General features: G+C 38.3%; 1 protein-coding gene across 3 annotated transcripts in view; it reads left to right on the forward strand.

Moving 5' to 3' along the window:
* Positions 1-24902, forward strand: part of LOC136883385 (ankyrin repeat and SOCS box protein 3) — a 182034-nt gene that overhangs the window by 54620 nt on the left and 102512 nt on the right. For all 3 annotated transcript variants that reach the window (XM_068229859.1, XM_068229869.1, XM_068229862.1), the window contains exons 4-5: positions 8547-8656; positions 16234-16388. In XM_068229859.1, coding sequence (XP_068085960.1) covers positions 8547-8656; positions 16234-16388 — 265 coding nt within the window. The remainder of the gene's footprint in view (positions 1-8546; positions 8657-16233; positions 16389-24902) is intronic.

The raw sequence follows: 24902 nt of genomic DNA on the forward strand, positions 1-24902 counted from the left end.
CTCGCACGTGCCACATGTCCCTGCGCCAACCATCTTCGCCACAGGCGCTGCACCGTGGACACATCCCTATGGGTATCGGCTGCGATTTGACGAAGCGACCAACCTGCCCTTCTCAGCCCGATCACCATACCCCTCGAAAAGTCGTCTGTCTGCTGGAAATGCCTCCGTTGACGGCGGCCTGGCATTCTTAGCTATACACGTGTCCTGTGGCACACGACAACACGTTCTACAATGACTGTCGGCTGAGAAATCACGGTACGAAGTGGGCCATTCGCCAACGCCGTGTCCCATTTATCGTTCGCTACGTGCGCAGCACAGCGGCGCATTTCACATCATGAGCATACCTCAGTGACGTCAGTCTACCCTGCAATTGGCATAAAGTTCTGACCACTCCTTCTTGGTGTTGCATTTGCTCTGTCAGTCAGTGTATTTCAGATTCCCTATGGGAATCAACATCTATATAACCCGAAGATTTACGAAATCACCAACTTATTCAAGAAACACCATACCAAAGTAGCCTTCTCTACAAACAACAACACGAAACATAGATTCTTTAGTCACAATAAAGCTAATAAACTTAAAGATGACGAATTCCACGAATCGGGTATTTATAAGCTGACTTGTGCTCAATGTAAAAAAACTTACGTGGGACAATCTGGAAGGAACTTCTCAATTAGATATCAAGAACACGTCAATGCTGAAAGATACAAAAGATTCTCTGCCATGGGATCCCATATGAAAGAGTCCAACCACAAATTCACCAATATAAAACAGAACCTTCAAATTATCTGAATGATAAATAAAGGAAATCTTATGAACAACCTGGAAAACATCCACATCGTTCTTGATAAATTGGAAAGCGGTGAAGAAAATCTCAATGAAAACAAGCATAAAAACATCTTATACGAGAATATTAGCAAATACTTAGAATGGGTAGACATGAAACAGACTAGACGAACAAGAGATATAATCAAACACGACATCGCAGAAGCACAGCCCAATCTCCCTCCTCCCTCACATGTTATTTTAGATGACGATAAAACTCTACTTCCCTTCTCTCCAGAGCTTACCACGAACTGTCAAACTGTATCACATCGTTACTTCACCAGGTAATACCAATATAATGGTCCGTTATTGGACATTATATTTTTTCCAGCTAACTCATTCTTGGTTGCCTGCTTTTCGCCCTCGTGTGCTAAGTTAGGCTCGTCAGTTGGGACTTAGCACACCACCCAAGACGCAAGGCTAGTGCATACCGTGGAGGCCACTGCATAGGCTACTTGAAGCCACCAGCAGTGCCAATGCACTATGAGAGCTATGTCTCATTTCCAAAAATTGATGCCTGCCTGGCCATCAAATGATGTAGATGTTGATTCCCAAAGGGAACCTAAGATATTTGTCCTGAATGAGTAAATTTATAATACCAATATAATGGTCCGTTATTTCACATTATAAATTTTCCAGCTAACTCATTCTTGGTTACAATAGAGTAAAATAATATATTATTATTCTTCGTCAATTGGAAGAGTTATTATTTTTAATATATCTCTACTCAAATTCCCACATGGTATGTACCTTTAAAAAGACTGTACTTGTGTTTACATTGTTTATGTTTTTCTTCGATATTTACGCTTTAATTTACTTCAGGCTGATGATGACCTATTACTAGGTCGAAACTAGTCCCTATGTAATTTTCATTTTGTATTGAAAAGGTGGACCAATAATAATATATTATTTTACTCTATTGTAATCACAGTTCAATACGGATCTATCATTATGAAACTTATTTCATTCTTGGTTGCCTGCGTTTCGCCCTCGTGTGCTAAGTTAGGCTCGTCAGTTGGGACTTAGCACACCACCCAAGACGCAAGGCTAGTGCTTCAAGTAGCCTATGCAGTGGCCTCCACGGTATGCAAAGAGATGGACAGGCTTCTAGAAAAGTTTGACACTGCATGTTTTATCGAGTCTCCAATAACCTATTTACAAATTAATAGAATGTTCTATACAACTCTAGTGACAAAGATGCGTTCTTCTAGACTATTACCCAGTGTTCCACAACATTACATTGGATTTATACATCATATTTACAGGTAATAATAAATTATATACTATTACATACCTGCCAATGTTCCCCATTTAGGCGGGAGACTCCCGATTTTCGACAGTTTTTCCCGCCATCCGATTACTCTGTTATTTCTCCCGATTTTTGTTGTTGTTGTTTCTTTTTGTGAACTTTAAAAATATGTTTTCAAATTCCACCATTTCAGCTTTCTACGCAAGTGGCTGGAAGTACTTCGTTCATTGCCGCTTTCATACGAAATATCAACGCTTATTAATACGAGAAATGCACGCAAATATGCGATGTTTATTGAAACCTATATATCGACTCGTATATCGATTGTCATTCTCTCGTTCTTGCGTAAAATCCTCCACGACTACTAACCGGCCTTAAATTCCTGAACTTCAGAGGATAAGTTGCAAGCCGTTAGCCTCAGGAATGTTCAGAATAACACAATGAGCCTGTTTGTGTTTGTATTATTTTCACATTCCATTCAGAAGTTAGAAATGTATTTTTTGTTTGGTTGTACAGTGAGAGGTAGCAAATATTTATCATGCGGTAGCCTACATCTGGAACACAATTTTGTGAAGTTGACTAGCGTGGTGCATATTTGTCTTGTGATAGCCTAATTATGGATACGGAAAAGGTCGTGAAATTCCTTACTAATGAAGACAAAATTGAAGTTTGTCGGCAAGTTGACTGTCACCTACATCTTTAAGCGCGCAGAGTTGACGAAATGTTGAAACCCGCACCTTCCATTTCAACTCGGATCATTCAGATTTCTATAGAACACTTTCCCGCCTTGTCAATACTTTACATATTTTATTATACCTAATTACAATTTCAAGCTTTATATATAATTGTTCTGTTGATAAGTATTTTTGTACCAATGTACCAAGTCCTAAGATTATTGATGTTTTGGCACCGCTGAAGAATCGATCTTGATTGGTCAAGGTTTAGTTTGATTCAAAATTTCGGCCAAAGTCATTCTGTTGCAGTCACACATGACCATGTCTAACCTCCAATTCATTGTCTAAGTGTGTGACCAGAAAAATTATGTGTAATAACCCACTGGTCCGAAGCTTTATCTGACCCCATAATAATTAAGAGGGGAATTCATCAAGGCAGTATTATTCGACCTTTATGTTTTCTTATATATATAAATGATATTGAGTAAACAAGTGAAATCAGTGATAAGGCTTTTTGCGGATGATGTTATTCTGTACAGAGTAATAAATAAGTTACAAGATTTTGAGCGACTGCAACATGACCTCAATAATGTTGTGAGATGGACAGCAGGCAGTGGTATGTTGATAAACGGGGGTTAAAAGTCAGGTTGTGAGTTTCACAAATAGGAAAAGTCCTCTCGGTTTTAATTACTGCGTTGATGGGGTGGAAGTTCCTTTTGGGGATCATTGTCAGTATCTAGGTGTTAATACAAGGAAAGATCTTCATTGGGGTAATCACATAAATGAGATTGTAAATAAAGGGTACAGATCTCTGCACATGGTTATGAGGGTGTTTAGGGGTTGTAGTAAGGATGTAAAGGAGAGGGCATATAAGTCTCTGGTAAGACCCCAGCTAAAGTATGGTTCCATTGTATGGGACCCTCACCAGGATTACCTGATTCAAGAACTGGAAAAACTCCAAAGAAAAGCAGCTAGATTTGTTCTGGGTGATTTCCAACAAAGGAGTAGCGTTACAAAAATGTTGCCAGTATCCGGTATTCGGGAGATAGTGGGTTCGAACCCCACTGTCGGCAGCCCTGAAGATGGTTTTCTGTGGTTTCCCATTTTCACACCAGGCAAATGCTGGGGCTGTACCTTAATTAAGGCCACGGCCGCTTCCTTCCCACTCCTAGCCCTTTCCTGTCCCATCGTCGCGATAAGACCTAACTCTATCGATGCGACGTAAAGCAACTAGCAAAAAAAAAAAAATTTGCAAAATTTAGGCTGGGAAGACTTGGGAGAAAGGAGACGAGCTGCTCGACTAAATGGTATGTAAATACAAAGTATGTTACAAGTGTTTATTTATATATCCACCTATTCAATACAAAGATATCTTTTTAGAAATTAAATATTATTATAAAATGTTAAGGGACATGTTTTGCCCATATTAAGGGCATCATCAGCCTCAAATTCAAACCTGTATGGTGAAAAATCAGGATCCTGATTGCTCTTACAAGCCATAAAAAGAGGATATCATTATAGGTGTCAGTCTAAACATACAAAATATTAAAATGTCCTTGGCTAAAATTGCAGTATCAAGCTGCATGTCATAAGTTCACATGAATATACTTTCCGGAGTGTTGAAAAACTTGTTGGGGTAGGGCAGTAAACAGCTCAGTCTTTATAATTGAACAGAAATGTGCCTCCTTGAAGATGATAAGAAAAAGCAAAGCTGATACACTGTTACAGATGTCAATATCGTATGTTGTGATAAGACAACAGATCTCTTAAATGGCTGTTCAGCTGCCTATAGTCTATTTAACTGGCTGAAGGAGTGAAAGTCGAATGTGTTATGATAAGATAACAGTCTTCCTTACGTAATTGTGGGAGCAAGGAAAAAGCATTCGGTTGTCTATAGATGTATTTATCTTATTTGAAGGACGAAAGTTGAAGGTTTATCGACGTTGATAGAGCTCTTTGGTGTGAAGTCTGTAACTAGAGGAGAGTGAATGCTTAGGAAGGTATTTTTGAAGAGAATGTGGGTTTAAAGGAAGGTAAAACATGGAAAATGTTTAAAAACACTTACCCTTTCGTCTGTGAAGATTTGAATCAGTTATGGAAAGGTTAGTTGAAGAAAAATAACGTTATGTGTAGGTTCGTTTATTTCTTTGACTATTAATGCAGTTGCTATGGTAGCGTTGCATGACTGACACTTGTACTTCTGGTATTGTATCGATGTGAGATTGGCGGAGGAGGGTGTGGTTGAGGGGAGGGGGTAGGCGGAGCGTTAAGTTTATGTGTTGTTGATTGCGAGAGATTTACATGGTCGGACAGGGAGGGAGTCGTGTTGGGTTGCGGGAGAATTGTGGGGGCGGGCATGAAGGGAGTCAAGTTAGTTAAAGTAGTGGAGGTTCTAGAAGATGTTAACTTAAGATTTTTAAGAATGTAGTTATGTTTAGAATTTAGAGTTTGCAATAATTTGGGTAAACTTTCGTATAATGGATTCTTGACTTCAATTAAATCATTGAGGTTTAGATTTTTGTTGTAGTATTGGCCCAAAAATATTTAGATGGTTTCAAGTTCATTCATCAACTTTCCTTTGTCTACTCTTTTAATAATTGTGAGGTCTCTTTCTATTGTTGTGAAGTGATGTCCTGTTTCTTTCATATGGGAGCTCATTGCTGAAAATTTATTGTGCTTAATGGCATTATAGTGTTCTAAGTACCTAGTTTGAAAACTCCGGCCTGTTTGACCAATATAAGAGGCGTTGCATTGCGTGCATGTGAGCCTGTATATGCCTGATCCTGAGTAAATGTTTTTGCTTGAATTGACTGTGTTGTGATTAAAAAATAATTTTTGGTTAGTGTTTGTTGTTCTAAAAGCTATACTGGTATTTTTATTTTTTATTGGGTTCAAGATCTGGTGAACGTTTGGATTGTTGTAGGTGAAGGTAACGAATTTGGATTTTTTGGGTTTGTCAGGGATGAGGTTTGTTGTTAATTTGAATTTGACCCTATTTATTAAACGGTTAATCATTTCAGGTTTATAGCATTGATTTTTGCTAAATCCTTTATATAATTTAGTTCTGTTTGAAGGTTCTTGGGTGTTAGAAGGATTTTTAAAGCTCTGTAAATTAAACTGTGAAATGTGGCCAATTTATGGGAGTTAGGATGTAAATAAGTATTTTTGATTGTTAATGGGGTGTGAGTAGGTTTTCTGTAAATTTTAAAATCGAAGTTGCCATTAATATGAGTTACTGTGAGATCTAGGAAATTTAAGGATCCACTGACTTCATCTTCCTTGGTGAATTTAATATTTTGGTCTAGGTTGTTTAAATAATTTAAAATATCGGTACTGTTATTGAGATCTTTATTGATTATTATGAATGTGTCGTCCACATACGTAAGCCAATTCAAGCAAAAACATGTACTCAGGATCAGGCATATACAGGCTCACATGCACGCAATGCAACGCCTCTTATATTGGTCAAACAGGCCGGAGTTTTCAAACTAGGTACTTAGAACACTATAATGCCATTAAGCACAATAAATTTTCAGCAATGAGCTCCCATATGAAAGAAACAGGACATCACTTCACAACAATAGAAAGAGACCTCACAATTATTAAAAGAGTAGACAAAGGAAAGTTGATGAATGAACTTGAAACCATCTATATATTTTTGGACCAACACTACAACAAAAATCTAAACCTCAATGATTTAATTGAAGTCAAGAATCCATTATACGAAAGTTTACCCAAATTATTGCAAACTCTAAATTCTAAACATAACTACATTCTTAAAAATCTTAAGTTAACATCTTCTAGAACCTCCACTACTTTAACTAACTTGACTCCCTTCATGCCCGCCCCCACAATTCTCCCGCAACCCAACACGACTCCCTCCCTGTCCGACCATGTAAATCTCTCGCAATCAACAACACATAAACTTAACGCTCCGCCTACCCCCTCCCTTCAACCACACCCTCCTCCGCCAATCTCACATCGATACAATACCAGAAGTACAAGTGTCAGTCATGCAACGCTACCATAGCAACTGCATTAACAGTCAAAGAAATAAATGAACCTACACATATCGTTATTTTCCTTCAACTAACCTTTCCATAACTGTTACATCTTCACAGACGAAAGGGTAAGTGTTTTTATACATTTTCCATGTTTTACCTTTCTTTAAACCCACATTCTCTTCAAAAATACCTTCCTAAGCATTCACTCTCCTCTTGTTACAGACTTCACACCAAAGAGTTCTATCAACGTCGATAAACCTTCGACTTTCGTCCTTCAAATAAGATAAATACATCTATAGACAACCGAATGCTTTTTCCTTGCTCCCACAATTACGTAAGGAAGACTGTTATCTTATCATAACACATTCGACTTTCACTCCTTCAGCCAGTTAAATAGACTATAGGCAGCTGAACAGCCATTTAAGAGATCTGTTGTCATATCACAACATACGATATTGACATCTGTAACAGTGTATCGGCTTTGCTTTTTCTTATCAACTTCAAGGATGCACATTTCTGTTTCATTATAAAGACTGAGCTGTTTACTGCCCTACCCCAACAAGTTTTTCAACACTCCAGAAAGTATATTCATGTGAACTTATAACATGCAGCTTGATACTGCAATTTTAGCCAAGGACATTCTAATATTTTGTATGTTTAGACTGACACCTATAATGATATCCTCTTTTTATGGCTTGTAAGAGCAATCAGGATCCTGATTTTTCACTATACTGGTTTGAATTTGAGGCTGATGATGCCCTTAATATGGGCAAAACATGTCCCTTAACATTTTATAATAATATTTAATTTCTAAAAAGATCTCTTTGTATTGAATAGGTGGATATATAAATAAACCTTGTAACATACTTTGTATTTACGTACATTTCAATACGGACCTAACATGAGAATTATAACATGTAAATGGTATGTTCCGAGCTGTCAGCGGAGAGATGGCGTAGAATGACATTAGTAGACGAATAAGTTTAAGTGGCGTCTTTAAAAGTAGGAAAGATCACAATATGAAGATAAAGTTGGAATTCAAGAAGACAAATTGGGGCAAATATTCATATATAGGAAGGGGAGGTAGGGATTGAAATAACTTACCAAGGGAGATGTTCAATAAATTTCCAATTTCTTTGAGATCATTTAAGAAAAGGGTAGGAAAACAGCAGATAGGGAATCTGCCACTTGGACGACTGCCCTAAATATTGATAAAAGGCTTCCTCTAACATTTGTTTTAGAAAGAGTGTGATCTGCAATAATATATTTTTATGGGCGTGATCAAATATCTTCATATTTGTTGTTTTCAGTGCACTACCAGTATTGCTTTGTTATAAGCTCCAGCAGAATATGTTCTCAAATTTGTTCTCTCATTTTTTCACCTCTTTTAATACTCTCTTCTCGTAAAGTTTCACTGCACCCGTGGTTATACGACATAAATCCCCTTATGTCGGAAAAATCATATCTAGTGTTTCCATATCCCTGTTGTATAGTTTTTATTTGTGTATGCAGTAGTACGTTTCCTCACTTAACACGTTCATTTTCCTGCGGAAACGTCTTGACAGTGTTTCACTATATTTGAAATGATATTAGCATCATTTTCCATCCCCTATGTTTTGCTGTTAAAAGATGCTAAAATAGTAGGATAATTATGGAAGTGAATATAGTAAGAATCAGTAATTCTTTTCTAAAACTTGAACAGGTGGACTTAAATGCTTTTTCTGTCATGGCTTCAGTTGATATTTGTTACTTTAAGTTGCTGTGTAGTATGATAGCTATTTTTTCTCTCCCCAGCTTGCAGTGAAAACAAACTTGAATTGGTCCGTGCCTTGTTGTATCATCAAGCTGACGTCACGAGAAAGGACTTCAACGGTTTAACTCCACTCCACACAGCCGTAAGCAGTGTAAGTAACATTCGTATCTTGGTTTTAATACTTCTAGAGTAAAACTTTGGTTGAAAGGGTGGAATAGCACTCTGAGAGAACAGTAAAAATGTTTCTAAATTAAAAGCAGTCAATTACCATTCATTTTGATGTGAAATAAGCAAATATGATTTTGAAACGCATGGTTAGCTCTCATTCTCTTGAAAAATTGGAATTTGTTTTATGATGGATGGACTTTGTCTAATTTTGGTAAACAATTCTTGTTACATATATAGGTTGTAAACACTGAGTAAGGTCTATTTTATTCCTAGAGAAGCTATTTCTCTTCTATAAATGTAATTTGCTGTGCTTAGGGAAAGCCATCTGTTGTTATTTTTCAGTAATATAATTTTCTTCATTTGGAGTTCTAAAAGACTCCGTTTTCAGGAGTAAATAATAAATGAGAAACCTAGCATAAACCTTTATTTATTTTCAGGGGTGCATAAGAGCTAATTTGTTATTTGGTTTTCAATCTATATTGTTTAGACTTCAAGACGCTACGTAAATGTGTAAATAGTGTGGTTAATTTCTGTTACATAGGCAGTGAAGTGACAATGTCTAAAGGCAATGTCTTCAGCTTGTTGTTTCATTTCACTCCAGAAACATGAATTGACTCTATTACTAAAGAGAGCTTATTAGTTTTACTTGGACTGTAAAATAACAAGGAATAAACTTCGGGTAGCAAACATTTGCTGTGATCTCCATGGTTGATTGAGGACATCCCAAGGGTTAGGTTGTAAATGTCACTAAAGTGACTTCTTTCCACTTTGAGCGAAGAGCATGAACTGATCTGTGTTGAGGGCAGTCACTCAGGTGGCAGTTGTTTGCTGAGTATTTTCTTAAATAATTGCAAGAAATTTGGTAATTTATTGAACATTTCCTTGGTAAATTATTCCAGTCCCTAATTCCTCTTCCTATAAACAAATATTTGCTCCAATTTGTCCTCTTGAATTCCAACTTTATCACCATATTGTGTTCTTTCCTACTTTTAAAAATACCATTCAAACTTATTTGTCTTCTGATGTCATTCCATACCATCTCTGCACTGACACCTCGGAACATAGCACTTATATCAAGAATATTACAAGAATATTTAATAAAACCATCTATTCAATATATACCAAAAATCTTATGGTTAAACTCTTACATAAATGGCGCTGAGAGCTAGACGTATGTAAGTGTGCTCTGCAACTCACCTGCCTAAATCGCAAGACAAGTTGCAAGTCATAATCGTGAGTGAGTATAATTTGAAAGTTTAGGATACAAACTCATCGCGTGTGCAACTATGACCCTCAAAGAAGTGAAGGAAAGAATTACAGGCTTCGAAAAGCAAATGGCTCAATTCCAAGCCCGCCTGGAGAAAGTCATGTCTGCTCCCACAGGCAGTGCTACCAACCCCAGCGATGTTCTGACTGTGCTTCAAGCGGACTTCCGAACTTTTCTAAATTCCATCTGTGCTGAACTCTCTGTTCTGAAAGACAATGTCGCAGATGTTGAGAAACGACTGGAAATTCAGGAGGCTCGGAGCGATGAAGCGGAACAGTACAGTAGGCGTAACTGTCTCCTTCTGCATGGGGTGAGTGAAACGCCTAATGAGGACATCTATGGAAAGGTCATTGAAACTTTCCGTGATAACCTGAAAATCGAACTGTCCGTGGACTCCATTGATCGCGGTCATCGACTGGGACGCCAGCGTAGATTGACTGCGGACGTAGTGACCGAGGGTAATCGCCCTATCATAATAAAATTCCTCTGCCACCACCAGTGGGATCAAGTTTGGCGCGCTAAGCGACAGCTGAAAGGCTCCAAACTACTTATAACTGAATCCCTCACTAGGCTGAGAAAGAACATCTTGAATAAGGCACAAGACACTTTTGGACTGCGCAACACATACAGCCGAGATGGAAGGATACTCACTCACGTATCCGGCAAGAAATTACAAGTGAACTCACTTGCGGAATTACAATCATTAATCAGGCAATATGGTGAAAGCAACATATGAACAATGTGCATTCTGTGTAGTTTATTTATTTTTAATTTAGTGCATAGTTGTGAATGTATATTTGTGTGAATCAGCTGGCCACTGTATGTACGAGGAAATTAAAATAAGCCGCATGTTTTACACTCCTTTAGCATGCTTGAATTGAGAAGTGCTATTGAAAGTCCCTCTCCTTGCTCCCTCCCTCACCCCTCAGCATTCCTCTGTAGGACAGACCCCCAACACTCTCCCTTCACAGCCCTTTCACCGGAACATACGTCTGGAAGGACACGACCTGCCTCTGACCGTTCCTCAACACTTTCTACTTCCTATTCTACCCATACCATTTTAGAGAAGGAACTGATGTCATTTAATCGCGCCCTGTTGTGTGCGTATGTCAACAGCCAATCCATCGTTGCTCACCTCGACGAACTGAAGATGATATTTGAAGACAGTCCAATTCATATCGCTGCTGTAAGCAAGCATTGGCTCCGTAGTTCGATTCCCTCAAGCATGTTTGGCATATCGGGCTATGATATTCACAGGCATGATCGGACAAACAGACGAGGTGGTGGGGTTGCCTTATATTGTAAATCAGTGCTCAAGAGTAAAGTTGTTCACACGTCTACTCCTGCTGTAAAAACGGCTCCTGAATGTATGTTTGTAGAGGCGCTTGTCAATTCTGTAAAAGTACTTGTAGGTGTAGTATATAGGCCTCCTGATGCAGTGCGAGACTTCCATGACTTAGAAGACAGCTTGCTGAGACTACTACCATCATACAAGCACGTGATACTTTTTGGAGACTTTAACACCAATTTATTAACTCTGAACGACGACGCCTTACGACTACAAAATAGTTTTAAATCCTGTGACATGACTATATTACCCCTTAAACCCACCCACCACGTCCATACTTCCACTATTTCCGCTGATACATTCATAGACCTAGTAATAACAAATAACCCTCAAAAAATCCTTCACCACGGTCAAGTATCTGTTCCTGACATATCTAAACATGACCTTATATACTTAGCATACTCTCTTCGCGTGCCGAAGTACCGACCGAAATATGTAACGTTTAGAGACTTTAAAAGGATGAATTTAATACAACTGAGACAAGATGCACAACTCTGCCCCTGGTATGACATAATGATGAAGAGTGACATTGACGAGAAAGTGGAAATATTTAATTCCCATTTACATGAATTGTACAACAAACATGCACCAAAGCGTTCTGTGAGAGTAACACGTCCACCCTGCCCTTGGCTGACTGCTGATGTTAAGACTATGATGAAAGAACGAGACGCACTACACCGACGCTATAAGCAGACTCAGCTAGCTGACATACATGAGCAGTACCGTGTTCTTCGTAATAAGAAATTTAATTATTTCCAGCATTTAAACAAAAACATTAACTCTGGTTCCACATGGTGACAACTTCGGTCACTGGGTATTGGCAAACCACTTGTGGAGCATACTGATCCCGAGGTGTCCCTTGATGAGTTAAATACGTATTTCTCCACGGAACGTCTCACTTCTGACACAACGACAGTACAAAACACCATTGACAATATATTAAGGCAACAATCCCCAGTCCGTCCTGTATTTGAATTTGATACCATTACAGAGCATGAAGTAAGAAGGGAAGTTAATTCAATAAAATCTCACGCAACAGGAGCTGATGAAATTCCCATTTCATTCGTGACTTACATAATCGACATAATATTGCCCATTTTTACGCATTTACTTAATACCTGTCTTACTTCAGGCAAAATCCCAATTAAATGGAAAGATGCACTCATTGTGCCTGTCCCAAAAATCTCTCCTGCAAGCAATACATCTGACTACCGACCTGTCTGCATCCTCACAGCACTTTCTAAGGTTCTGGAGAAGATAATGCATAAACAAATTGTTAAATACTTGGAAAAACATTCTGTACTTGATCGCTTACAGTCTGGTTTTAAGAAAGGACACGGTACTCCAACTACACTAATCAAAATCAAGGATGACATTAGACGGGCTATGGAAGAACGAAAACTGACTATACTTATCCTTCTAGACTTTAGCAGTGCGTTTGACACTGTAAATATAGACATATTGTTAGCTAAGTTACAAAAACTTCACATGGCTCATTCTGCTATTCAGCTCTTGGGCTCATACCTCAAAAACAGACTACAGCGAGTTGTATCAAACATGAAGACTACAGAATGGGGGACTAAGCTATCTGGCGTTCCCCAAGGGTCTATTCTTGGACCTCTTTTATTCTTAATCTATATTAATGACATTTCTTCTCATCTGAACGACTGCGACTATCATCTTTATGCTGACGATCTTCAGATATACTCACACTTTAAGGTCCCCGACATTGACAAAGCAATCCACCATATGAACTCTACTTTAAATTCAATTAGCTCGTATGCTAAAGAGAACTGCCTATTAATTAACCCGAAGAAAATGCAAGCAATCATAATAGGACAATCTAGACTTTTAAATACGCTAAACATCATACAACAGCCTAACCTCATGCTCTGTGGTGAAGCTATACCTTTCCAAAAGTCTGTAAAAAACCTAGGCATTGTCATGAATGACACATTAAACTGGAATGACCATATAACAAGTGTCTGCAGAAAAGTATATGCATCTCTTCACCCCATAAAAATGAAACAATCCATTCTTCCACACAGCATGAAAATAAAACTTATTCAAACTCTCATTTTTCCAATAATGTATTACTGTGATGTCGTATTAACCGATGCAACTGCAGAACAAACTATGAAACTTCAAAGGACAATGAACTCTTGCATACGATTTATATTTTCTTTGAACTTTAGGACACATATTTCCCCTTATTATGAGAAGCTATCCTGGCTGAAAATTGATCAACTAAGGAATTTACATACTGCGACACTAATTTTTCGACTTCTGAACAAATCTACACCTGAATACCTGTCCTCACATTTTAACTTCCTCTCATCTATCCATGGACATAATACCAGATCGACTTCTACCCTTATGATACCGGTTAATCATTCATCTGTATACAGCCACTCTTTCCAAGTGTCTGGGGCAAGGCTATGGAACACACTACCTGTCAGTATATGTAATAGCACTTCAACAGTCTCATTTAAACGGTCTTGTCAAGATTTCCTCTTAAATACGTGACCAGCTTGTATGAATGTTAGTGTGTATGAGTGCAAGCGTGATTTAGAACTATTGTTAGGTGCTGTAGATGTATATAGGCTAGATAATATTAATCATTAAAAATAACATTTATAATCTGTTATAATATTACTCCATAAATTTAGGTAGCTCCTAGGGACTGTTAATGTTATTTTACCAAAGTATATGATTATGTACTGTACGTAGTGGTTAAGTGTAAGAGAGGGCCGTGAGCCCTAACTTTGCCACATACAAAGGCATAAAATAAATAAATAAATAAATAAATAAATAAATAAATAAATAAATAAATAATATTATAGTCTTATTAGGTACATGTTTCACCCTCTATTAGGGGCATCTTCAGCCTTAACTCAACCTTACGTGGACCTTAACAATCCTTGTAAGATATATAGTTACAAATAGTAACCTTTATAACATGTAAACTGTAATGTGTTCGCTTGCTTGCTCACTCACACACTCATCCAACGCTACAGCCCTGTGTCAGCCTTCTACGATATTCCTCCATCTATTTTGATCCTCAGTGCCTGGTTATTTTCTGGTAAATTTCTAGTTCTTGCATTTTTACCAGTTTCAACATTGTTCTTACATTCTACAGTACACGCTTTCCTTACTCGTATCCTTTAACGTTGCCTTAGTGGTCCATGATTTCCGTCCAGTTTTCTCATAGAAGTCTTCTGAGGAATCCATTTTTTTTACAGGGTGAGGCTGTTAACCCCTCACTCAACCCTGTCTATTGGCTGGGGACATTGCTTTTGGAGCATCCTACTCCTAGACAGGTTGCCTTCATGACGGGTAAGGAGTCCCATATTCCCTGCCATATGTCCTCTTGTAATTAACCCCAGTGAGTGCCTCTTCCGCTGTTTCTGCCATTCCGAAAGTCTCCTCTGCTGGATCCGCCATTAAGGTCTTTGCTGTAACCCTGGGCATGGGTTCCACACTACCCCATGGGGCTGGGTCCCTGCCTGAAAGTCTACCCCTGCAATGAGGATGTGTCAGGCAAGATTTACTCAAATAGAGAACAGGAAAGGTGACCCTATCTCGCTTGAGCCATTTTAACCCTTATACTTTCAAGGTAACGGTTCTGCGAAAACTGTCATGATAACAATCCATCGTTACCAGCCATTGTTATTATTTCGTTATTTACATGCCAGATAGCAGTATTTTGCATGGAATAAGAAGAGCACAGTTTTAACTCACGTTACACACCGCAGGAACTGCCGATTATCCGTATTTGTCGATATTCTTATTTAAAACGTGCTCCCTGGAGTTTGGTGTCTTGTTTATATATGGTTGGTGGCAAACATGCAAGCATTTCTCTCTATTTTTGTTGATGATACTGATTATACTGTAAGTGAAATTAAGCAGTATCATAGGCATTATATTTAGTTCACTTGCTAGTTCATTATTTAAATAGTTTTCTTAGGTAATTAGGTGCATATTGTTGGCAAAGTGTTCGATATATTCGGATATACAGTAGTTCATTTAGGTTAAGCCTAGTTTCTTATCGCGTGCGACATGGCGAAGAGAGTTCATTTAGCTGACTATGATATATTGGAATATCTTGACAATTATTCAATTGATGATGTTTCTTTGTCCGAATAAGAAAGTGTAGATAACTATGATAATAATCCAGCACCTCCAGCAAGAATTTTGTATTTTATGCAAAAATGGCTGACTTTTTTCAGTGATACATCACTTTACACAATTTAATCTATTCTTCAATCTAATGCACATAGAATCTTGGATATTTAGCATGATAGTAAACAATAATATCACCTTTCTACTAACATCAATCACAAATTTCTGCAGCGAACACCATTTCGCAGAAACTTGAAACTTGTAACTTTGTTTCTACATTTTTTTAAAAATTGAACCCTTCTGGTTCAGAGACATCACTCACTTGCAGTGATAATAAGTGATATATACTCTATACAAACTTTCATGTTGTTATCTAATGTTATATCGAACCCAAAAATCTACCCGATAAACGGAATTCGTCTTACAGTTACACAGGTGTTGGCTTTTGTTATTTCCCACAGTCTTAAACTTGATTTACATCATCCTATTTTTTACAAAGAATCTGTTCTCAGACCAAAGAGTACAAAACTGGTGGGTGCATTCCATTTAGTCTCTGGATGTAACACACTATTGGTGTGCCTTCCATGTAATTTTAAAAGAAGTGTGGGGTAAATATAGCTGACAGTTTTCACACATCCATCAACTGAGAGCTTGAAAGCGAAAGGGTTAATGGTTGTGCTTGTCCTTTCGTGCTCTCATGTTCGTCCTCGTCTTCTCTTTCTGTTGCTCCCTCATCCTGTACTGACTTGGTATTATGTTCATGTTCTTGTGTGTTCCTTTTATTGTTCCTGTCTTTATATGACTTGACTCCTTTTGTCTTAAGCGTCATTTCCGTATCATGAGAGAGCTGCTGGATAAAGGAGCTTGTCCTGACGAAGGCGATATGTTCGGTCGTTCAGCCTTGTTCCTGGCCTGCGAAGAAGGCTGGGAGAAAGGCGTTAGAGTACTCGTTGAGCATGGAGCATCAGTAAACTGCAGGTACTGTAAACTATTCAGTTAACACATTTTAAAACAATAGCTTTCTTTTGTTTGTGGCCGAGCGAGTTGGCCGTGCAGCTGTGAGCTTGCATTCGGTAGATAGTGCTTTCGAACCCCACAGTTGACAGTCCTCAAGATGGTTTTCCATGGTTTCCTATTTTCACAGTAGGCCACGGCTGCTTCCTTCCACTTCCTAGCCCTTTTCCTATCCCATCATCGCCATAAGACCTTTCTGTGTCAGTTGCAACATAAAGCAGCTTGTTAACAAAATCCTAGCTTTTGTTTACCTGTCCTTGGGGGGTTAGATTTTGTAATAGTGAGGTATTTAAACAGTACCGACAACTGTCTCACGACTAGTAGGCGGTGTACGCTTCTCATTCTTAATTTGTTTCATGGTGTTCTTAATGGGAGTCTTTCCATTGAAAGACAAAGTTGTGAGCTGTTAAATTTTTAATTTCTAAAACTGAAATAAATTCAATTGCAAGTTTGAGATACTTAATTCTCTCTTATGAGCCACAACAAGATCTTAAACCTCATTAATAACTTAAGGGAAATTGCTTTCAAACTGACTGGCTGTCGCCACTGTTACTGTAGTCCTACCAATATCGTGCTTTATATCAATCAACCCTCCCATCATGTCGCAGGATATGGGTGAGCACGTGTGGCACACAGTGTAGCAGATTTGTGTAGTTACTGGGGTTGGATTTGCTTTTCCATGCATCATATTCACCACACTTAGGTCTCGGTGATTATGATTTGATCCCAGAAACAAAGGAACAACTTTGTGTCATTCGCTTCTGGACTGTTCCCCAGATTCAGCAGGCATCAACAGAACAGGTGCTGCTAGAAGGATTCTGTGGCTTTCACCAGTTTTAGATAATGCTGGTGACTACATTGAAAGACTGTAGACATTTCACCCAGGTATCACTTTTGTAGAGACTGGTTGGATCCTTAAATAGCACCACCAAAGGTTATGCACACAAACTAACAAAAACCTTCTCAAAATCAGCAGTTTATGAACTCACAGGGCAAGAAACAAACTGAAACACCACACATACAGGCCAAGCAAAACGCAATTTCCTCCCCAGATATAAAGAACACAAAAATGTGGCAGTTCTTGACAAGGCTCATATGAACAGCGTAGAAGCCTTCATCGGCTTAGATGGGTTGGTCAGATCCAGCGTATGAATGACAGCAGACTGCCTAAACAACTTCTCTATGGCGAGACTGGTCATGGCAAAAGGCCTCAAGGTGCTCCTTTGAACCGCTATAAGGACCAGCTTAAGAAGACTATGAATAGCACCAACATAAATGCTAACATCTGGGCCACAAAACCCTGTTCTTTGGCGCAAAGCTACTACAGAAGGTGTCTCACTGTTCGAGCAGGCACATCGCATACAAGAAATTGAAACCCATGAAAAGTGGAAACTGCGTCAGATCCAACCACATCCTCCGCCCACATTTAGATGTGACCTTTGCGGCCGTATGTTTCATGCGAAGATTAGCGTGATCAGTAATCAGCGACATCTCCACAGAGTCAACAGACTTTAAGAAGAATTGCAGGAGAAAAACTTATTCTTGGATACGAGTAGCGGCCGACGATGACGATAGCCTTTTGAAGAATATTTAGATCATTTTAAAATGTTTTTTAAATTTATGCATGTATTCTCTATTGTCAGACATAGAAGTCCACAAGTTGGATAAACTAGGAGACCCATGCAAGAAATCTTGCATGTTCGTAAAGTATGTGGTGGAGTAGCCCTCTGGTGAACTAAGGAATACACAAATCACTACAATATTATACAGTCTTATAGTCTTTGATGGTTTTACTATCATTCTTTTCTTAACTGATAATTTCAGCATGTTGTAATGACATAAAACAGGCGTCCCAGCAGCCAAAATGTGAAGCAATAATGGCGTTTTTTTCCCTACAGCAACAGTATTTGCAAATCACACACTTCATACAATTTTTTAAAGAAATTATAGATATTTATGAAATGAGAGTGCAATTCGTCACTGCAAATGTCTACTCTCTCTCTTTTGAATGCTCGAACAGTTACTTGTGAGCGCCGCAAATGGGATCTGTACTACTGAAATATGATTTGCTATAGAACTTTCTGTTCCAAGCAAACTGACCAAGAGTTGCTGGTGAATAAGAAACGGTAAGGAAAGGTGAGCCTTGTGTTTCCAAGATATTGATATAGATGTTGATTCCCATAGGGAATCTGAAATATTTGTTCCAAATGAGTTAGCTGGAAAAAATTTATAATGTCCAATAATGGACCATTTATATTGGTATTTTCCAAGATATGTTCAGGAACGCAATACAGAACTCGGATAATAAGGGGAAAATATTTCCTAGCATGTCTCGAGCACAAGGAATGCATCAGCCTTCAAACCCACCTCTGCTGCCAGTCATTCACCCCCGCCTACCTCAAGGCGAAGAACAAATCGAAACACGAAGGGATTGGAAATAACAGTAATGTAACTTTCCGCTTCAGTACAGAATTATCCTCCCAAGTACGGTATTTGTCAGAATCCAAGACAAAGTTTTTTCTCGGAATTTTGTGTGAAAAATCAAGGGTCATCTTGCGTTCGCGACCTAACAGTAATGAACACTACTGGCAACTACCACGGTAATCACGCAGCTTCTTTTCAATCAATCAATCAATCAATACTGATCTGCATTTAGGGCAGTCGCCCAGGTGGCAGATTCCCTATCTGTTGTTTTCCTAGCCTTCTCCTAAATAATTTCAAAGAAATTGGAAATTTATTGAACATCTCCCTTGGTAAGTTATTCCAATCCCTAACTCCCCTTCCTATAAATTAATATTTGCCCCAGTTTGTCCTTTTGAATTCCAACTTTATTTTCATATTGTGATCTTTCCTACTTTTATAAACGCCACTCAAACTTATTAGTCTACTAATGTCATTCCACGCAATCTCTCCGCTGACAGCTCGGAACATACCACTTAGTCGAGCAGCTCTTCTTCTTTCTCCCAATTCTTCCCAGCCCAAACTTTGCAGCATTTTTGTAACGCTACTCTTTTGTCGGAAATCACCCAGAACAAATCAAGCTGCTTTTCTTTGGATTTTTTCCAGTTCTTGAATCAGGTAATCCTGGTGAGGGTCCCATACACTGGAGCCATACTCTAGTTGGGGTCTTACCAGAGACTTATATGCGCTCTCCTTTACATCCTTACTACAACCCCTAAACACCCTCATAATCATGTGCAGAGATCTGTACCCTTTGTTTACAATCCCATTTATGTGATTACCCCAATGAAGATCTTTCCTTATATTAACACCTAGATACTTACAATGATCCCCAAAAGGAACTTTCACCCCATCAACGCAGTAATTAAAATTGAGAGGACTTTTCTATTTGTGAAACTCACAACCTTACTTTTAACCCCGTTTATCAACATACCATTGCCTGCTGTCCATCTCACAATATTATCGAGGTCACGTTGCAGTTGCTCACAATCTTGTAACTTATTTATTACTCTATAGAGAATAACATCATCCACAAAAAGCCTTACCTCTGATTCCACTTCTTTACTCATATCATTTATATATATAAGAAAACATAAAGGTCCGATAATACTGCCTTGAGGAATTCCCCTCTTAATTATTACAGGGTCAGACAAAGCTTCACCTACTCTAATTCTGTGAGATCTATTTTCTAGAAATATAGCGACCCATTCAGTCACTCTTTTGTCTAGACCAATTGCACTCATTTTTGTCAGTAGTCTCCCATGATCCACCCTATCAAATGCTTTAGACAGGTCAATAGCGATACAGTCCATTTGACCTCCTGAATCCAAGATATCTGCTATATCTTGCTGAAATCCTACAAGTTGAGCTTCAGTGGAATAACCTTTCCTAAAACCGAACTGCCTTCTATCGAACCAGTTATTAATTTCGCAAACATGTCTAATATAATCAGAAAGTATGCCTTCCCAAAGCTTACATACAATGCATGTCAAACTTACTGGCCTGTAATTTTTAGATTTATGTCTATCACCCTTTCCTTTATACACAGGGGCTTCTATAGCGACTCTCCATTCATCTGGTATAGCTCCTCCGATCAAACAATAATCAAATAAGTACTTCAGATATGGTACTATATCCCAACCGATTGTCTTTAGTATATCCCCAGAAATCTTATCAATTCCAGCCACTTTTCTAGTTTTCAACTTTTGTATCTTATTGTAAATGTCATTGTTATCATATGCAAATTTTAATACTTCTTTAGCTTTAGTCTCCTCCTCTATCTGGACATTATCCTTGTAACCAACAATCTTTACATACTGCTGACTGAATACTTCTGCCTTTTGAGAATCCTCACATACACGTTCCCCTTGTTCATTAATTATTCCTGGAATGTCCTTCTTGGAACCTGTTTCTGCCTTAAAATACCTATACATACCCTTCCTTTCACTAAAATTTGTATGACTGCCAATTATGCTTGCCATCATGTTATCCTTAGCTGCCTTCTTTGCTAGATTCAATTTTCTAGTAAGTTCCTTCAATTTCTCCTTACTTCCACAGCCATTTCTAACTCTATTTCTTTCCAGTCTGCACCTCCTTCTTAGTCTCTTTATTTCTCTATTATAATAAGGTGGGTCTTTACCATTCCTTACCACCTTTACAGGTACAAACCTGTTTTCGCATTTCTCAACATTTGCTTTAAACCCACTTTGCACACGCGAAAAAACTCGTTGACAATAAACGACCGCCTCTTTATTATACTACCAATACAATAGTCCGTTATTGGACATTATATGTTTTCCAGCTAACTCATTCTTGGTTGCCTGTGTTTCGCCCTCGTGTGCTAAGTTGGGCTCATCAGTTGGTACTTAGCACACCTACCAAGACACAAACGTGGTGCATACCGTGGAGGCCACCGCATAGGCTACTTGAAGCCACCAGCAGTGCCAATGCACTATGAGAGACTATGTCTCATTTCCAAAAATTGATGCCTGCCTGGCCTAACTTATAATGTCCAATAACGGACCATTATATTGGTATTATAAATTTACTCATTCAGGACAAATATTTCATGTTCCCTATGGGAATCAACATCTATATCATCTTTATTATACATCGCTAGAAAACGGTTGTACAGTGCCTCTACAAAAACGTTTCTCAGCTCTGCGGAATGGCATCAAAACATGCAAGCCTTCGAATTCTTTGAAAGGCCACGGCTAGTCAATGGCCGAGTTATAACACGTCTACTGTACGTGACGCTTAGTAAAAGTAAGTTTTGTAGACAGCAGGAATATTTTCATGATGGATCGTCGTTTTGTAAAGATACGTTGAACCACTATTGCCGTCAAATTTTCAACAGGTTCTCTTCTATATTATGGTGCCATCTTTAAGTTAACCCTGACAGTAACACGTCTATAAATATCGTTTTAGTTACACCCTACATCTCGAAGATGTGCCACTCAAAGCCTATTATTTAAAGTTAAGTTAAAGTTACCAGAGGGAATGAACAAGGAATAGAGGTGGTGATGGGGATAACTCACCCCTCCTTATGAGGACTAGATGGCATTGATTCGCACGACACGTCAGAAAATCGTATGGTGTAATTGTCAGGGTTAATGGTTATTAAACACAGCTGCAAGAAAGTACGGCATAGGCCTAACTAAAGGCAATATTCGGCATTATAGTGAAGACAGAGGTAGCTAAAAAATTGCGTAGTGTACAAAAACTGCATTCAGTAGCCTGCAGCAAGGATGTTTTAAAGAAGTCGAAGATGAAATTGTGAGGTATATGCACGAAAAATGCAGGGGTGAATGGCTATACCACGGCGCAATTAACTCTTTCATTGACCTTCAACGTCCGCGATTAGGTCTGTACATCGCTAATTAAATGAAATAAGTTTCATAATGATAGATCCGTATTGAACTGTGATTACAATAGATTAAATTAATGTATTATTTGAGTCTACCTTTTCAGTGCAAAATATAAAGAGTTTGAATTACATAAATGATTAGGGACTAGTTTTGACCTAGTACTAGGTCATCATCAGTCTACAGCAAAATTAAAACACAAATACCGAAGAAATTAAACAATGTAAAGACACGTAACGTCTCGTAAAAGTACATACCATGTGAGATATTGTGCAGCACTATGTTAAAAAATAACTCTATGAAAGAGATTCATAAAAAGTCCAGTGCACATTAAAAAGATGTTATAGATAGGAATCCTTGAGTTGCTGGATAAGGAGATTAGAATAAGCTGGCTCCTTTAAGATGCAGGTAACCAATTGAAGAACCACTGTGCCGAAGTCACGTCGTTTATTTACGATTAAAGACCAGTGCGCCGTATAGCATTAAAAAGTTGATAGGGATGGAAATTTTTCAGTTGTTGGTCAAGGAATTCAACATATGCTGGCTTCTTAAATTTGCTGCTGTACATTCGAAGAACAACTGAGACGAAGTTACGTCGTTTTTTAAGATATTCATAGACGTAAAAACACATGGATGCTGTAAAGGCTCTTCAGTTTTTTGGAACTTGAAGGAAGGTAATTGTTGCGCGTGGAGGCTTAAGAATCCAGAGATGCACTACATTATGTTAAAAAATAGAGATCCATAAAAAGGTCCAGTGCGCCGTATAAAAGTAACAAGTTGTAAAAGTAATCCTTAAGTTGTTGGTCATGGAAATCGAAAAAGGTTGTTTTTCAAGCGATGCTGCTGTACATTCAGAGATCAATTGAAATTACAGTAACATTGTCTTCTCAAGATGCTTATAAACTTGAAATAAATGTCGATGCGAAGTAAGATGCTAGAAGAAAGTTCTTCTGTTTCTAAAATCTTGAAGGACGATGGATGGATGTTACGTGAGGAGGATTAACATATATGGAGTTAAATAATCAAAATCAAATATTAAAGGTCCGATTTTTCATTCTATTTATAGTACTTTTCTTAAACAATCTTCCATATTCCCACTTCCCTCAGCCCCGCCTTAATATCCTCTCCCCCTTCCCCTTTTTCTCCTTCTATTCTTTTTCTCCCTTCACCTCCTCAAGATTTCCTTTGAACCTCACCGACCCCCATTTCTCTCTTCAGCTTATTACAACACTCATTAATTCCCTTATGACATATTTTATTTAAATATTTTCTACCACGTGACCAAATTTCTTTCTTTCTTTCTTTCTTTCTTTCTTTCTTTCTTTCTTTCTTTCCTTGCTTTCATTTATTCAGAGTCAAATGTATGGTCCGCATTGAACTGCGAATTTCTATCCACCTTTATTTAAGGGTGGGTTTCCATTTGAGATTAACTTGTAGAGTAACTTTCGATATCTGCTCTCAGGTTGTTGTCCATTTGAGAGTTAATTTAGGCCCGAATAACTATCGACAGTACCCGGCGAGTCCCTCGCCAAGATAGCTTTCATGAGTTCTCGTCACACCCTGTCCACTTGTGCACCTGTAGAGAGTGGAGAGTAGTCGAAATGTTATCACACTACCACTGACAAATCGTGGCAGCTGTGATTATTCTCTGTAAAAAAAAAATCTATTTTGGAAATTGTCATCTGTCCCGCTACTGCTTTTTCTGTTTTTCTTTTTTTTTTTTCAATTCTTTAGATACCTTAAACAATAGAGAGGACCACATTAGTGATTAAATATTGTATATATGTATTATATTATATACTTATTATAATAATAACAACCAGTTTACAATCATTACAATATATTTATTTCCATGCAAATTGATGTTATTATAATAAAATATAAGCTAACAATTTACTCTTAATTCCCCTTTATTAAACAGACTTAAGTTACCTGATTCCTTAAGTTGTGAAGTTTCCTTTGAACTTCAGCTCCAGAACACAAAAACTTCACTCCTATTGCTCTAAAGTTTAATGTTTCTTCACTCTGTTACGGTAATCGGTACTTTTCACAATGAAAATCCAGCATGTTTTCAGTCATTTGACCGGGTCAGGGATGGAATGAATGAAACCCCCATCTAGCGGCGAGGATAGGACTTGTGCCGGCTGCCGAAGCCTGTCGAACTCTCTGGGGCAATGATTAACCCTTAGCCCTCCTTTTCTTCTGAATACTCCTGCCTTTCCAGCTCCATTTAAGAATCTGCTTGCAGGGGGATAACAGACAGCACAAACATATTGACAGCATATTTATAAAAATCAACTAAAGCAAACACAAAATAAATATAATACCAGTACAATACAGTATTCAGGTGCAATGTTCGGCATTTTCAAACCTGAAATTATCTCAGACAGTCACTTTTTGTCTGTAATAGTGCATTGTGTGGAACTTCCCAAAACACTCGCCGGGATGTAATCCAGGCTTTTTTCTGGAAGTTTTGCTGAAAAACACAGTCTCGCGTCGTAATTTAGGCTTACTGTTCATTGCCATATTTAGGATTATGCCTAAAAATGCTTTGAAATCAGGAAGAGTAACATCTATCCACGACCTCCTGATAGACTCATGTGTGAGGGGCGTAACCTTTTGAATGTTTACACCAGCATACCGGTTAGTCTCG

Source organism: Anabrus simplex, chromosome 1 (genome assembly GCF_040414725.1).
Source record: "Anabrus simplex isolate iqAnaSimp1 chromosome 1, ASM4041472v1, whole genome shotgun sequence".
Lineage (NCBI taxonomy): Eukaryota > Metazoa > Arthropoda > Insecta > Orthoptera > Tettigoniidae > Anabrus > Anabrus simplex.